Consider the following 17,879-nt stretch of genomic DNA (forward strand, 5'->3'; position numbering starts at 1 on the left):
TGCTATACATAACAATTGATACGGCACACCAAAACCTGCCAAAGGCAACTACAGCGTCACAGGTGCAAGAAGGGGATGGGGAACAGTTTAATGATTACCACTATTCAAAGTATCTATAGAAGTGATTATTATGAGCACAGGGCCAATAGAGACCTAATATTGTAGTTGAGAGAGGGCCCTTTGGGGCCCCTCTGGCCCAAGGGCCCTGATGCGGTCGCAAAAACATCTGCAACCCCTATTGCTCCTGCACCCAACATTTTGCTGGGCAGGGCTACTTAGACCGCTGTTATGTTCATGTAAATTTTACTCCATCTATTACCACAACCACATTCTGCGTAGCCACACCCATTTTTCAGCTGAAGTGGCCAAAGTGCCCTGGATCTCTTAGCAATGACCCTGCAGATTAGGGTTAGTTAGAACTGCCAAATTTCGAATCCGTTGAAATCCCAAACTTTCACACAGTGACCAGTATGAGAAAGTATGAGCGATAACACCAAATTTAACACACCTGCTCTCCAGTTCACACCTGAGACCTTATAACACTAACGATTAACATGACCCAGGGAGGGGAAATGTTTCATTGGTCAGAATTTTGACATTCGTCACTTAGGGCTGTACTCACTTTGATGCCAGCGGGCTAGACATTAATGGCTGTGTTTTGAGTTATTTTGATGGGACAGCAAATTCACATAGTTATTCAAGCTGAACACTGACTACCTTACATTGTATAAAATGTAATGTGAGACTAGGGGGGCAGCGCCAGGGTTCTGTCCTGTTTATCGCTTGTCCCGATATTGCATGCTGTTACCGTCACACAACTGATTGAGCATGTCATGTCAGCCCTACATTGACGTCTTATAAAAGAGCACCGTCTCTAAGGGATATAGTTGTTAAAGGAGATGTGGGTCCAGAAAAGATTAATGTGACATCACGGAATGGAACCTACCCATGTTTAAACTGTCATTTATGTAGTTACATAACAAAAGGTGGCACAGTTACCCATCCCTGCAGGGGCACTAAATTTAAAATTAAGGGCCACTTTAATTGTGACTCTAGATTTGTTGTTTATATGCTTAAAGGGATACTGTAGGGGGATCGGGGGAAAATGAGTTGAACCTACCCGGGGCTTCTAATGGTCCCCCGCAGGCATCCTGTGCGCATGCAGCTACTCACCGATGCTCCGGCCCCGCCTCCAGTTCACTTCTGGAATTTCAGACTTTATAGTCTGAAAACCACTGCGCCTACGTTGCCATGTCCACGCTTCCCCTGATGTCACCAGGAGCGCACAGGGCGCAGGCACAGACCATACTGGGCCTGCTCGGTACGCTCCTGGTGCCATCAGCGGAAGTGAGGACACGGCAACGCAGGCGCAGTGGTTTTCAGACTTTAAAGTCTGAAATTCCAGAAGTGAACCGGAGGCGGGGCCGAAGCATCGGTGAGTGGCTGTGTGGGCACAGGATGTCTGTGGGGGACCATTAGAAGCCCCGGGTAAGTTCAACTCATTTTCCCCCGACCCCCTACAGTGTCCCTTTAAGTGCCTATGTGGGTTTGGGTATGTGGGTAGAACAACCCAATCCCTCAGAGATAGGATTTTATCCCATAAATCGAACATTAGAAATAAAAATTTGGAGTTGTCAGTTTCCCAGCATTTTACTGAGTGTAATCATAAATTGTCGTCATTAAGGGTACAAGTGTTAGGGGGGGGGGGGGGTCCCAATCCCAATAAGGGGAGGGTATAGACACATGTTATTAGCAAAGAGAGAACATTTTTGGATTAAAAAACTGGATACCTTAGAACCCAAAGGGTTAAATAGACAATATGACATAGCAAGTATTTTGTCCTAATGGGCCTGATGTGACTATGGAGTTTAGTGTTATGTGAAATAGGATTGTTAATTGAGGTTGTTACACAGCTGGGGCTGACACTGCTGCCCACTTAAATAGTTGATTATTTTGGAGAGTTTTTGAGGACGTATTTTTGCTTAGATTGCAAATTTATGCGTAGGGGCTGTTTTTACATTCAATTTTGTCTATGCGGATGGTCCGCATGGAACGTACACAGTGAAGTCTTTAGGCGGACGTTGTCGCTTTGGAGCGGATTGACCACGATGGATGTACGCATTGAAGTCTTTAGGCGGACAGTGTAGCCATGGAGCTGATTGGCTGTTCATGCGTACAGGTCGCAATAGATGTAAGCATGCAGTCTACAGGCGGACGTTGTTGGCGGTTTTTGCAAGTACGCAATGAAGTACGCAATGAAGTCTTAGGCGGACGCAGTAGCGGCGCATATGATTGGTGGGCGGCAGTGACAGTCCTACAGCGGACGTTGTAGCTACACAGGTGATTGGCTGGACGCGGATGTTGTCAGCTGTGATAAGCTTAGCTGACCTTGCAATGCTGAGGAATGTTACAATGAATGATACTGTTTCTGCACATTTATGTGTGGAATTTGTGTCTGAATATTAAAAGAGATTCCTGTGAGGCTACAGCTATAACTAATGTCTCCTGGCCGTCATCAACACATGGGTTTGTGTGCAGGTGAGGTGGATGTATTGAATTCCTATTGGTTTGTGAAGGTCATGAATTTGCATTGATGCTAATACAAAGTCTTCCATCAGGTCCTCCTTGGGACTATATAAATGAGGTTTTGCTGTTTGTTATTTGAGTGTGTACCTGACGCCATCTGAAGAAAAAGCTATTCTGAAACGCAGTGCGCCATGGCGGTGTGATACACACATTTTATGCCTTGTATGATACTTTTAAAGAACTAAAATAAAAAGAAGATTTTAGATGGTGCGGATCCTGATAACTTATTAGCCCTATATAGTGCAGCATGTCTGATCGATACATGGGACCAGTTTCGGTCTGAAATTGGACGCATCGTTGATCAGCGTTGCTCTTGGCGGCACCGATTTTAATCGGATCCAATTATAGTAATTGACTTGGATGGTCGATCGGCCGCCAAGTCACCTGATGTATGGCCTCCTTAACAGACTCTTTATTACTCAGTTATATGGGAGTGAGAGGGACGAGGAAGCATAGTTCCTTGTCAGTGTTTTTAATGTAAACTGGATTCTGTTTTGTTGTTGTCTGTAGATCTATTTGAGTCTTCAAACTGCCCTATTTTCCAGACAGACTGGATCTCAGGAGGTAGAATGTCCCTTGCATGGTGTGACATCACAAACAGTATATTCCATTTAGTCACACTCTAAAATACAGAGCGACAACAAGCTGAGAAATACTATAGAGGTGACTCATAAAACTGATTGCGGAAATGACCTTACTTATTTTTTAATTCAACTATAATTACAGATGTTTCACAAGATAACACATGCATGAGATAATCATATATTATCTCCTGATTTGTCTCACAGGAGATGCTTTCACACTTTATCCATAAATCTGGGTGCACAACGATATTTCCCGTCCAATCAACGGGAATCAGTCAATTATTATCGTCATGTCCGATCTGCTCCCGTAGCTTTTTCCAAAGTTATCAGGGGAAAATTGATCCTGTTATTGATCGGGAGAAGTTTGGACATGCGCACACGATGCAACTTCCTGTCAGATTGCCCGTCGATCCCTTATTTATTTACGTTTTAGCACTTTTTCCAATGGCTAGTGTGAGGATCCGCTGGGCTGCCTGCGCAGGCAGGCAGCCTTTTGACCACTGTTCAGGTCTGCATTCTGCAGGTCTCTGGAAGAGAGACCTTTTGTCAGTTGTGCAGCTTGCTGCTGAGGAATTTGCATATGTTTGTCATGCAGATTGCCTAGGCACATCCCTTGTGGGCTTGCTCTATAAAGAGCTATGTTTCCCACAGTAAGTTGCTGGTCATAAGAGTTAGTTCCTGTGTAACACTCGCCTGGAGTGTCAGCCTTGCTCTTTGTTTGAAGATTAGCCTAGAGTAACTCCTGGAACTGCACTAGGCAGTCTCCCTAGTGCAGTTAGGATTGCATTATTTGTATTGCCTGTTCTGTCTGTCTGTGGGGTGCTAACCAGAGCAGCGGTTGTTACTGGTGGGCCCCTCCGTTCTGTTGTTGCCTTACTTGGATCGCACTCGCTCTGACGGTAAGAGCAGTGGATCGTATCTCTTACGTATTCCTGTTTTCGTGTGTCTGTCTTGTCTGCTACGACCGCTTGCTGGAGGCTTGGTGAGGTAACCGTTAAGCAAGCGCTCGCGTCCTCTGTTTCATGTTTGTCTGTCGGTGGTTAGTTAGGCGTGCTTGTCTCTGTTGTGCTTATCGCGTGCACTGTTGCGAATGAGTGCGGTGTTCGCGTTTAGCTAGCGTTTGTTATTTTCCTTATCTCCTCATTGTATGATTTGCTGTGCCTTTGCTACTCTCGTGCTCTGCCTTGCTGTAGCCTTGTGTCACCTCTGGCAATCGCCTCTCCCGCGATTGCGTTCTTACTTCATATCTGCTGTTGTGTATGCACCGTCGCGGGTTGGCGACTAGTTTGGTGCACACACATACAATCTGTCCCTTTGCTCAATCTCTTTCAGGGCTATCTTGCCCTGCGTTTCTTCCCTTCGTGTAATTCCTGTCTGGCGTGTGTGGCAGGGCAGAGGAGCTGTTCCTCTGCACTCCACAGCTCCCCCTGTTGACAGGAATTTCCCTCTACAGGTGCATTGCACCTTTTGCTGGGTTCCCGCAAATTATACGTTTGTGGAGGATTTCCGCAGTGTCAGCGCACGTCTTGGGCGCTGATCACGGAAAGAATTCCACAATCGTTACAGCTAGATGCCGAAAAGTTCTTTTCTAGGTAAGGGAAAAAATGATCTTCCAGAAGATAGCTCATGAGAAAAGGTCATTGAATACCTATTGCTACGCCATTATTTTCATGCCACAACCAAATCTCTCCTTATCTTTTAGTTGTAAATGTTTTTGTACTATCTACAGTGCTATGGAGGATTATGGTATGTTTTATACTGTATAAATAAAAAATAATAATATCAGGGAATAGCTTATCGATTGATTTACCTCTCTTGATTTATGGCCCATAATTTTTTTTTTATTTTACAGTATAAAACATACCGTAATCTTCCATAGCACTGTACATAGTACAAAAACATTTACAACTAAAAGATAAGGAGAGTTTTGGTTGTGGCATGAAACTAATGGCGTAGCAATAGGTGATGCAGAGGTAGCGACTGCACCAGGGCCCCTGGACCAGAGGGGCTCTCCTTCAATAGCTTTATTGGCTCATTATTGGTACTAAGCTGGTAATGATCACCTCTACATGTGCTTTGTTTAGTTGTTAACAATAATAGACTGTCACTGTTCTCACCAGCATACACCCCTCCATACCTCCCAACTTTTTGAGATGAGAAAGAGGGACATTTAAGCCACGCCTCTGCCACACCCCTGATCACACCCCCTAGTCACGCATACCATTTTCATTTCATAAGGAAAATATGTTGTTTTATCATTCACACCACACTGGTTCATTTTCCTTCATATTAACATTTTAAAATTAGTAATAAATCAATTTAAAGAATGGGAATAAAGTTTAGAGTCAATCAAACACGTTTTTAGTAGAGAAATATATATATTTACATAGAAAGAGGGACACATGAAGAGGAAAGAGGGACAGTTGGGAGCTATGCCAGACACTGCAGCTGTGCTTGCTTGGCAGGTTTTGGTGCTCTATATCCTTCATATGTGTAGAGCGCTTAAAGGGAACCTTAATTGAGAGGGATCTGGATATTTCCTTTTAAACAATACCAGTTGCCTAGCACTCCTGCTGATCTCTTTGGCTACAGTAGTGGCTGAATCACACAACTGAAACAAGCATGCAGCTAATCCAGTCTGACTTCAGTCAGAGCACCTGATCTGCATGTCTGTTCAGGGGCTGTGGCTAAAAGTATCAGGCCTGGAACCCACTGAAATCAGCAAACGCGAAACGCTACCGTTAGCGTTTTGTCTGAGCGGTTTGCAAGCGGATTCATGCGCGTTTTCGGTCGCGTTTTGCAACATTGTATTTTTTTGCTCAGCGGTTGCGTAACGTTTTGCGTTTCGCGTTTTTATCCTGATTGGTCCTGTGAATTATATTTCATTTTGTTACAGTGTGCTGAACCGCAAAACGCTAGCAAAACCGCTCAGTTTAGGTTTTGCTGAGCGTTTCCGCTAGCGTTTCAATACTTTACATTGAAGCGCTAACGCTCCCAAAATGCTGCACGTCCTGCGTTTGCGTTTCTGAGAAACGCAAACGCTCCTGTGGAAGTTGCCCCATCCATTAACATTAGCCCAGTGTTTTGGCAAAGTGCTAGCGTATCGCAGCGCTGCCAAAACGCTGCCAAAATCGCTCCTGTGGGTTCCAGCCCTTAGAGACACAGGATCAGCAGGAGAGTCAGGCAACTGGTACTATTTTAAAAGGAAAAAAATTAATATCCTTCTCAATTTAGGTTCCCTTTAACCTCCTTGCCGGTCTAAAAAATCCGGCAAGGAGGCAGCGCCGCATTTTTTTTAAATTTTTTTTTTTAAATCATGTAGCGAGCCCAGGGCTCGCTACATGATAGCCGCTGAGCGGCGGCATCCCCCCACCCACTCCGATCGCCTTCGGCGATCAGAGTATGCAGGAAATCCCATTGAGAACGGGATTTCCTGCAGGGCTTCCCCGGTCGCCATGGCGACGGGGTGGGATGACGTCATCGACGTCGGGACGTCACAGGGAACCCCGATCCGCCCCTCAGCGCTGCCTGGCACTGATTGGCCAGGCTGCGCAGGGGTCTGGGGCGGGGGAAGGGGCGGATAGCGGCGAATCGGCGGCGAGTGGCGGCGATCGCGTACTAGGAAAAAAAAATTATGCAAATCGGCCCAGCGGGGCCTGAGAAATCCTCCTGCGCAGGTTACCCCGAACTGAGTTCGGGATAACCGGCAAGGAGGTTAAAGGAATTGTCCAAGCAAGAAAAAAAAAGATCCACTTACCTGGGGCTTCCTCCAGCCTGTGGCAGCCGTCCTGTGCCCTCGCCGCAGCTCCGATGGCTCCCGGTCTTCTCCGCTGGTGCAGCCGACCTCGCCAGGTCGGGTTCCTATTCGCGGTGGAGCGCAGAAGAAGCTGACCCGGAACCCAACCTGGCGAGGTCAGCTGCACCAGCGGAGAAGACCGGGAGCCATCGGAGCTGCGGCGAGGGCACAGGACGGCTGCCATGGGCTGGAGGAAGCCCCAGGTAAGTGGATCTTTTTTTTCTTGCTTGGACAATCACGTTAAGGGGTCCCAATGTAAAACTTGCACTGGGGCCCATCATATCTTAACTTTCTTATTTCTCTTTAACTGTTTTAATCTCATTAATTAGCTTTTCTCAATTACGTTAACTCACAATTGATCTCTCCTTATACACTTGATCTCATAAATTAGCCTGCCTTGGGGTGTATTCACTAAATATGGCCACCAGATTTGACCAACAGATAGATCCCTCTCTGATCTAAATCTGATCAGAGAGGGATCTATTACTGCCACACATTGCAAATAGATTTCTAATAGATTTCACCTAGAAATGTATTAAAGTCTATAGAACCACCTCCGCCTCCACCACTGCTGTACAGTGCCGACTGGCAGGACTCCCAGACCAGTTGAGTGTGCGCTCTGCTGCCAACATTCTGCATGGGCCTGGGGGTGTACTATTTGGGAGGAGACCAGATGGGGTCTACCTCCACTCCACACATCCAGCCGCCCTTTTTTTAATGAGATCTTTCTGTCTGGAATTTTGTTCAGAAATCGATCCAAACTATTACCGGGCAGCCATGTTGGGGCATCAATATCTGGGAAATCAATAAGTGTATGGGCACCTTAAAAATGTATGTGCGCTTTTTGCGTAACGGTCAATAAAATGTACCCAAATGTTAAATTATCGTATCACACACTGAGCCGCATTGCTGAAATGTACTCATCAATGTGACAGTATGCCTAGGCCCTTACTGAGCACTGTCTCAGGAACACTGCACTCATATATGTAGAAGCTTTCCAGAGGCGCCAATAGAATAAAAGTCACTTAAACGAGCTTAAAACGGATGGGGCAGTGGTGGGCCTATCCCATCCATGCGGACAAAGCAAACAAAAGAAGGACTGTGGCATCAACAGTCAAACAACAATTTATTTATACTCCACAGTAAAAATAGGCAATGCGTTTCACGGGCTCAATCCCGCTTCATCAGGCCAATCAAAAAGGAGAATACAGCTTATCAGCATCAAAACCACTCTGAGCGCCTCTGTCTTTCCCTTCAGAGCAGCCACATTCCAGCATGGTATGCTGGAAACATTCCTTTGAGATTTTGCTCTATGTTGACACCATTGCATCACACAGTTTCTGCAGAATTGTCATCCGCACATTCATGCTATAAAACTCCTGTTCTGCCACATCCCAAACCCCTCCCAGCCTGGACTGCTGACATAAGACTGTCCATTCATGTTCCTCAGCAGAAACTGCAATTCACCAGACCAGAATATCAGTAGTTTTACCAACGTTCTATGACTGCTTTACGTAACTAACACTTTCCTACCCTTTACTTCTAACACTAACCCCCAGTGACGTAACTACAAATCATGAGCCCCCCCAAGAAAACTTTGATGAAGGCCCCCCATTGTTCACACCCTACCCTTGCCTTCCCTTAGTGATCCTCACAGCCTGAAGGCCCATCTTGCAAGGGTCATAAAAGAAGTGTGGACTCATAATATTCACACCCATAACAAGTGTTGCCACAAAAACACCTAAGCAGAGGGGAGACTCTGGGTCCTATAGAGCCTTCTCATGGCCCCCTCGTTCCAGCGGCATCACCGACATTAAACTCTCCCACCGAAGGAGGCTTTGGAAGTTTTCAGGAGCCTGAGTGCTCCTGAAGACGGCAGCTCCGTTCTGCGCATGTGTGAGTGCTCAAGTGAGAGCGCGCCGCTCACACAGGCACAGTACAGAGAACCAGGACTCTTGAAGACATCCGAAGCTTCCTGTGCGGCACAGAGCAGTCTACGACCCACTGGTCAAAGACTGCTAATGGGGGTGACAGCAGTGGAACGAGGGGAGCAGGAGAGGACATAGAAGGCTCTACGGGACCCAGGGCCTTCCCATAGGTGAGTATGTTTGTTTGTTTGTTTTTTATTTGGTTCAGCATTGCTTCAACCCCTTCCAGATCCCCTGACGTCGATAGGCGTTGGGAAGGTGGCAGCCTCAGGACCAGCTAACCCCGAAAGGTGTGAAATCCTGGGGCGGGGTTTTGCAGGGGATCGCACGCGCCAATGCGCAAACATCCCCGCTTGAATGGCAATCGCCGCTAATAGATTGAAAAAAAAGAAACAAACGTTTCTTTTCTTTGTACAGTGCTGCGATCGAATGCAGCGCTATACTGGGGACAGCCCTGTCACTCGGCTGTCCCCTGGACGGGAAATGCCTATGAGAGACAATCCAGGTGATTGGCTGTCGGGGGGAGGGGAAAAATACATAAAAAATGCACGATTTTATTTAAAAAAAAAAAGAAATTGATAAAAAAAAAAAAAACCTGCACCATTGATCAGAGCCCACCAACAGAAAGCTCTGTTGGTGAGCAAAAAGGGGGTTGGGGTATACATCTGTGTGCTGAGTTGTATGGCTCTGCAGTGAGCTACTAATGCTGCAAAGCACCGAATTGTAAAAAATAACCTGGTCACTAGAGGGGTTTAAACCTCATCGAAAATATGATCCTTCACTAAAAATCACACTGTTAATGGGCTCCTTTAGGCAGATTAAAGGGGAACTGAAGAGAGAGGTATATGGAGGCTGTCATGTTTATTTCCTTTTAATCAATACCAGTTACCTGGCGGCCCTGCTGGTCTATTTCTCTGCAGTAGTATCTGATTAAAACCAGAAACAAGCATGCAGCTAGTCTTGTCAGATCAGACTTATAAGTCTGAACCACTGAAACACCTGATCTGCTGCATGCTTGTTCAGGGGCTATGGCTAATAGTATTAGAGGCAGAGGATCAGCAGGGCTGCCAGGAAACTGGTATTGTCTAAAAGGAAATAAACATGACAGCCTCCATATACCGCTCTCTTCAGTTCCCCTTTAAACTGGGATTCCCTCTGAGGGACAATCATTGGCATGAACTGTTAAAATGTAATTTGTAAAATGACGTTAATAATTATGTACTGTATGATAATAATCAAAATAATAATGTTGTGCCCAGTCAGTTGCATTCTCCTTTTGTCCAGCAGGGGGAGGTATGTTAATGCCAAGGGAACAAAGTTATAATTAACACAACACAAGGGCTGAGCTTGTAGGGCTGGTCTAGTTAAAACAGCCAATGTGAGGGCTGCTTCTCATAGCCATCTGCTCAGGAGCAAGGAGATTGTCAGCAGCTCTGCATCTATCAGCTCAGGGGCTTAATCTGCGCAGCCACAGCCAGCTTCACCATGACATGCATCAACAGGACTCAGGGTAAGACAACTTCCCCAACTTTCCTGCTACTTCCAGACTTGTCACTGAGCAGCATGGACTCAGCTGCTGGCCACCAGAACCTGTCATAGGTACAGTACTGGGGAGAATTACTACTGTACATCTCCATAGCACTGTCACTGTCCTGATCTCCAGGGGCATCCTCTGCCTGACTTGCCAGCCTTGTCCTTGTCTATTTTTAAAATCTGACACAAAATATCACCAAAACTTCCTCTCATTTTGTCATGTTCTTGAAAGTTACAATAAAGGACACAAGGTCACAGGGGGTGGAATTTCAATATGAATCAATGAAGACTTTGTTTTTGAGCTCCGTACTGAGTGGAAAATCAGTGGTAGCTCTGCTTAAGGGGGCGCTCCGCTGAAAATGGATAAGGAGGTTCTCAGTTAGTGCCACTCTTGTGTTTAAAGCGGGGGTCACTTACATAATGGTTTTGTATTGAAAATCATACTATAGCTGTGTCACCTCACCTCAGTTGTCCTTTAAGGAACCCTTTAAGGATGGTCTCCTATGCCACTGGATACAGCCTGTCCAGTGTCATAGGGGACCATCCTTAAAGGTTACTTAAAGGACAACCGAGGGGACATGTGACATGATGAGATAGACATGCGTTTGTACAGTGCCTAGCACACAAATAACTATGCTGTGTTCCTTTTTTTCTTTTTCTGCCTGAAAAAGTTAAATATCAGGTATGCAAGTTTCTGTCCGGGTCGGGACCGGGTCGGACTGGGGTCAGATTATACCATAACCCTCTCTAATAAGTAATTACAGCCATAAAACATTTTCTTGTCAGTAAATGGCTTCTGAGAGCAGGAAAGAGATAAAAAGGGTCAATAATTCCTAGATTTGAGCCCTGACAGACTTCAATGAAGGTGTCATTGAGCAGAGACAATGAAACAGTAAAAACTTGAAAACTAGATGTAAAATAAAACTGTGGGATATCTAAAAAAAAGTCAATTTTTTTAGGAGAAGGAGGATAGATACAATTGTTTTTCTCATCAGTTTATTTTCACCCCGGATGTCCTTTAAACGAAAAGAAAAATCAGTTTAACTTACCTGGGGCTTCTTGTAGCCCCCCACAGTTATCCTGTGTCCATGCCATCATTCCCATGCCTTTAGCCAGCAGCGGCGACCCCCCCAAAGCTGGATGGTTGTGGCCAGTCGGAGGCTACTGCGCATACGCGGCCGCAAGCGCCCTGATCGTGCTCCCAATGCAATGCTGCTGATTGGAGGGTCTTGGAAGATCAGCGCGGGCACAAGATGACTGCAGGAGGCTGCAAGAAGCCCCAGGTAAGTTAAATTGATTTTCTTTTTACATTTCAGATTTCCTTTAAACCGCTGTACGATTTCCTTATTGGTGCTGTGCTGGTAATGACCACCTCTATATCTGCTCTGAATAGTGGTAATAATTAACAAACAGCTTACACTTCGCCCCTGCTCTCACCTCCCTAACACTCCAGCTGTCCTGAGCAGGTTTTGGTCTTCCATATTAATAGTTATATGCAGAGGGCTTGAGGAGACCAACGTAAAACTAACACTGTAGCCCATGGGTCCTTAGCTATGCCACTGGCTATGAATGAATACAGTGAGCAATTCATGTCACTAAGGCCTCTTTTACACAAACTGTTTCTAGGCAGTGAAATGCCTCTCAAACTCTCACAACTGCTCACTGCTGGTAACTGCTTGTCGCTGCCTGGTAACTGCTCGCTGCTGCCTGGCAACTGCTTGCTGAGCACACAGTTCAACAGTTCGTGGAAAAGAGGCCTAAAGCTGGCCACTAACGGTCCAATTTCTAACGAAAAATCGTTCGATCGATCTCAAAATTCTGATCGGAAGAAAAATCGTTTACTTCACCATCAACGAACCAATCTTTGCTTCCTATCACACAACCAATCAAGAAAATACTAATTTTGGTCTGACAAAAATCCAATCGGACGACTATTTTTTATAATCATTCATAATCAATTGTGCCCATCAACTGAGATTATTTTCAACCAATCCGATCAGAATTTCTGATCGCTCGACCGATTTTTCGCTAGAAATTGGACCGTTAGTGGCCACCTTAACTGTCCCTCAGAGGACCTCACACCCACTTTTACAGTAATGTTCCTGGTTTCAGCATCAGAAACACTTTCTATATCTATATACAGTAGAGTTTCAGTTATTTTGCACCGATGACTGAGGGGGATCGGCTGATGTCAGATAAGTCTGCTTTCTGGTTGCTTGAGACTCAATGTTAAAAATAGGCTGCGCTACTACAGTACTCTACTCCACTCTATATACATACCATGAACCCTGTATTAAATGTTAAAATACAGTAATTGAAAGTATATTAACCTTGGGGGAGCCATAGAACCCAGTCTTTAAAGGAAACATTTGCGCAGGTTCAGAACTACTGCGCCTGCGCACAACACTCCAGACCACGTGAGCGTGATTGACAGTGGTGTTCACGCAGGTGCAGTAGAGGCCGACCAGGTGAGGTCAGCTTGTGAAACGGAGGGGTCCCGGGACACCGGAGCTGCAGCGAGGGACATAGAGGCTGCCAGGGACTGGAGGAAGCAGAGCTCATTTTTTTAGCTGCTCGGATGCTCCCTTTAAGCACAGCAGAGCCCACAAACAGCTTAGGAAGTTGGCCTTCACCACTGTGACGACTGCCAGTGATTTGTGCTGGATGGTTGAGACTGCTGGTTAGTTGAGTTTCGGATAACCGGGACTCCACTGTATTGCTGTTAATTGGCATGTAGTCCCACCCTCCCAGCGATGCTTGTGATGCTTAGCTTTTGCTGCAACTACACCAGGGCCTCATTCTCATTTAGATAGAGGCGCTCCTGCTCTAAATTTGCTCAATAGTGGAAATATTTCATGACTGGATGAAGTGTGCTTTGAATCACAAGATGCATTGTCTGTGTTTAATTTATTGTCTTGTGTTTTGTTTTTATTGTCTTGTGCTTTTTTATGCAAGCCTATAATTGTAACATCAGCTGTTGGACTTAAACAACATCTTTAAACTGTCCTTAACCTATTTTGGTTCCTGGACGTAGTTTCTACGTCCAGGAACCATGCGCGCTCCCGCGGCCAATCACGCGCGTGCACGCGCACTCCCGGCCGCGGATTCGGTAGCCAGGGAATCAATGTATTGGGCTATGGTGCCCGATCATTGATTCCTCTCCCCCGCTGAAAAAGCGACAGCTTCTCTCGGAAGCTGCGCCTTTTCTGGCCGTTCCCTCTCCGATGAGTCACTCTAAGCGTGTGTTACGCTTAGAGTGACGTCATGTAAACAAACTCATGGCCGCCATCTTGTGGCCAAAAAGTAATACTACACCTGTAAGAAAAAAAAAATACAAATTAACACACATTTACATTATAAATCTATTGTTTACCTCCCACCCTCCCAAAACTACCCAAATAAAATGTTTACTATAAAAAAAAAAAACCATTACAATAAAAAGAAAAAAACGTAAATATTTACCTAAGGGTCTAAACTTTTTAAATATCAATGTAAAGATGAAATATTTCTATATTTTTTTTATTTTAAACTTGTAAATAGTGATAGATGCAAAATGGAAAAAATGCACCTTTATTTCCAAATAAAATATTGTCGCCATACATTGTGATAGGGACATAATTTTAACGGTGTAATAACCGGGACATATGGGCAAATATAATACATGAGTTTTAATTATGGAGGCATGTATTATTTTAAAACTATAATGGCTAAAAACTGAGAAATAATGCATTTTTCCATTTTTTTCTTATTCTTCCTGTTAAAATGCATTTACAGTAAAGTGGCTCTTAGCAAAATGTACCCCCCAAAGAAAGCCTAATTGGTGGCGGAAAAAACAAGATATAGATCAGTGCATTGTGATAAGTAGTGATAAAGTTATAGGCTAATGAATGGGAGGTGAACATTTCTCACGTGAAAACGACGGAACCTGAATGGGTTAATTATTTTGTTTATGGGCACCTGACTGGCATTGCATCTCTGCTTGCCTGGTTGTCATGGCGATTCTATGCTTTTGATACATTTGGAGACACGGATCCCAAAGGAGTACGCAGATAAGATTCTCCAACTGCCACCAGAGGGTCGCCATGACAGCCAAAGAGCTAGAAGGGAGTGGTCAGCATTGGTTGCCTCCCTATATCTATTATGACTGGCTTTTCATTGATACCTCCACAGCTTGTGTTATATTACCACTGAAGAAGTAGATAATTCTGGATCTTTCCATGACTGTATTATTCTTGATCTCCTAGGTGGGAAAGCATTTGGGATACTGAAGGCCCAGCAAGAGATCAGGCTGGAAGAGGTCAATCAGGTGAGACAAAATCAAGGTTTTCTTTTAAAAGTTTTGTAAACAGAAAAAAAATTGGAGCCATCATCAAAGGTTGTATATTATTGGCCCACTTCTACAAAACGGGGACCACCCAGTGATGGATGGGTGCCAGTGGGCTGAATTGGTCAGTAGCTTCCGGTATCTCCTAGTAGCTTCTGGTATTTCCATGCATTAGCTCCAGCAGGCTTTGGAAACCGAGCAAGACTGGATTCCTACTTTTTTGAACATAGGCCAACTTTATTGAGGTTCCCCTTCCAGGTGCAGCAGCCCCTCTTCTGTGTTGCCCTGTCTTCCACGTGTAACACCCATGTATAGTACCCTCTCTGTTTCATGTGCAACTCCTTTGTACAACAGTTCACCTCTTCCCTTTTTTGTTCTCAATTTACTGTCCCCCATTCCATTTGTAACCTCCTTTGTATCCATTGGGTAGCTGCCCCCTAGGCCTGGGGCACCTCAGTGACTGTTCCAAGAAATCCATCCCTGTTCTGGACTAAAGAAGAACTCTGGCTATGCATTTAAGCCCCTCAGCGATAGTGTCGCACCCCCAAAAAATTCTGCCAACCTTCAGCAGCTGGAAAACTAGAAGTAGCCCTAATTACATTTACCGACTAGCAGAGCAGTACAAACTTTTATTGCTCTCTCCATTAAAAGTCAACGTTTGTACTCGCAGGGAATGCTTTCAAATGTTCTTTTATGTACCTAGGAATAGGTGCATGACCAAACTGATCACATGCTTCTCCATGGGTTCTCCTAGTCATGACCATCACTACACTCCAATTGCTTCTCTTGCTCAAGAACAGTTGACACTCCAGGAAGTTCTCCTTTAAATGCCCCAAGGGGCAGCATTTAGAGGTACTGAAATGCACAACTGTATCTAACAAAGAAGGAAGAAGAGGGGCGTGGCTCCACCGGTAGACCAATCTTGTTACAATCCCAGAATGCAACACTTGCTGCCTAGGCAGAGTTGAGTGTAGGTGTACTTTATAGTGAACCAGAGACAAAGCGCCCTCATGTATTTTACCATATATATCAGTGGGAACATTAGAGAAAACACCTACTCTGCTTTCTGTTTTATCCTTCACTGCTCAGCCTGCCTGTTATCAGCCCTGATAAAATCCCCCACTGAGCATTCAGTCTGGCTTTGCCCAGGAGTCAATATAGCAGAGCCACAATGGGGCAGGCTTGGGCTTGAAAAGACATCAGAGAAGACAGACTCAGCTATAATCATTCCTGAGGAAAGCCAGACTGAATGCTCAGTCGGGGATTTTATCAGGGCTGATATCAGGCAGACTGAGCAGTGAAGAGTGAAACAGAGAGCAGGGTAGGTGTTTTCTCTAAGGTTCCCACTGATATATATGGTGAAATGCATGAGGGTGCTTTGTCTCTGGTTCACTTTAAGAAAGAACATACCCCCGCCATCCACAGCTTTTACCTATAATAGCAATTACAGTTATCTTACAATAATTATATGTAAGTGAATCCTCATAATTAATGTGGTCACAACAGTGAGAGGAGTCGTCTGCCAAAGGAGATGGTGACGGCCAACTGTACGAGTGACTGTAATTGTAGATGGGACAGAGTGGCTTCCCAGCGGTAATTAGTAGGATTCATCATTGCAGTGATTGATTCATGGATTTAATCTTATTATCATTAATAGAGCTAGTGAGGATATATATTCCCTGCTGTGTAGGTAAATTAGCATATGCCTGACTGGGGTTTTCAATCTCCCTGTTGCTGGATCAGCAGTATTAGCAGCACAACTGGGTCTGGTTCAGATGCAGTTTGAAGTGCCGTTCTTATTAGGGTTATTATTATTATGTATTATTATTATTATTATTATGCATTTCTTTATCACTCATACTTTCCGCAGTGCTTTATAGAGTCTATAGTCTTGGCAGTGAGAGCCCAATTCATGTGATTTACTGATCCCAACATAGTGATCGTGGGGGCCGGGCTGGTTGTAGACTTTTTGCCTCATGAAGCGATATATTGTGAGGATGCCCCCCGACGTGTGTGTGCAAAGCTAGACCAGAGAGCAGAGACACATCAGGCTGTGCATTGCAAACACTGGCACTATGCTTACCTCCTTCTGCTTCCTCCAACACAGCATCTCCTCCCTGCTGGCCCGCAGTATCTGATCCCACATCACTCACCCACTCTCAGCAGATTAGCGATGGGATCACCGGCCACATGTGAAGTCCTGCTTCCTCTCTGACTACAGCGGTGCTTCATGTGTCCCAGCAGCACGTAACAGGTCACATGAGGCACTGCTGCAGCCATGGATACAGGACGCTGGACAAACAGATGGAGATCCCATTGCTGGAATGCTGAGAGGAGGTGAGTGAAGTGACGGGAACATCTAAGGGAGGAGACGAGAAGTGCGAGGAGGGGGACATTTGGGGAGGGCAGCCGCTTGTTGTCGTCCTGAAGCACGATTCACGTTGCTTCATGAAAGACCCACTGCTTGGAGGCTTTTTTCCAACTTGTGAGATTCAATTTTTACCTTAACACCAACGCAGTGCAGGCTGCCTTTTTCCTCTATTGGTGTTGAGGTCATCTTGATGGGAGTACAAAAAAATCTCCTAACAAACAAGGTGCTATGTGATTTACTAGTGATAAAGCACTTTACACGTTTTTACTGCAATTCCCCTCCCCTGTCTGAAATGACAAATTTAAGCACACCATGAACTGCATCCGAATTCAATCAGATTTCTAGTTTAAATAACGAAAAAAGCACAACTGGTCGTTCTTATTGCATTGCCATAAAATCTTATCTTTTTATTATATCATGTGTGGCCACTTTGAGGGTGGGAGAGCAATAGTGTAAGGAGGCATAGTCATTTGCAGGTGAAGGGGGGGAATTGACAGACCTCTTCTGCATAAAGGCCCGTGCACACCTGTGACTGATGTTGCCTGTTGCTGACCTGATCTCTTGGGTGACATCGCTGGGCCAACACAGATGCGAAGTCAACTGTATAGCTGACGACGCATTCTGTTGCTCTGTGAGGGGGAAGAGGGCCAGCGGCACAAAGTAATCAGCCCTCGCTTGCCCAAGTTGATCCATCTCCTGGATCGCTTGGGGTCGGGGGGGGGGGGGGGTGTTTGCAACGCGTGCATGTCGGCACACC

General features: G+C 45.2%; 1 protein-coding gene across 1 annotated transcript in view; it reads left to right on the plus strand.

Annotated features, from left to right (window-relative positions):
- Positions 1-10,283: 10,283 nt before the first annotated feature.
- The window catches only part of AIF1L (allograft inflammatory factor 1 like), a 101,932-nt gene continuing 94,336 nt past the window's right edge, over positions 10,284-17,879 (plus strand). The window contains exons 1-2 of the mRNA XM_068248852.1: positions 10,284-10,404; positions 14,672-14,733. Coding sequence (XP_068104953.1) covers positions 10,380-10,404; positions 14,672-14,733 — 87 coding nt within the window. The 5' untranslated portion in view covers positions 10,284-10,379. The remainder of the gene's footprint in view (positions 10,405-14,671; positions 14,734-17,879) is intronic.

The sequence above is a fragment of the Hyperolius riggenbachi genome, chromosome 8 (assembly GCF_040937935.1).
Source record: "Hyperolius riggenbachi isolate aHypRig1 chromosome 8, aHypRig1.pri, whole genome shotgun sequence".
NCBI lineage: Eukaryota > Metazoa > Chordata > Amphibia > Anura > Hyperoliidae > Hyperolius > Hyperolius riggenbachi.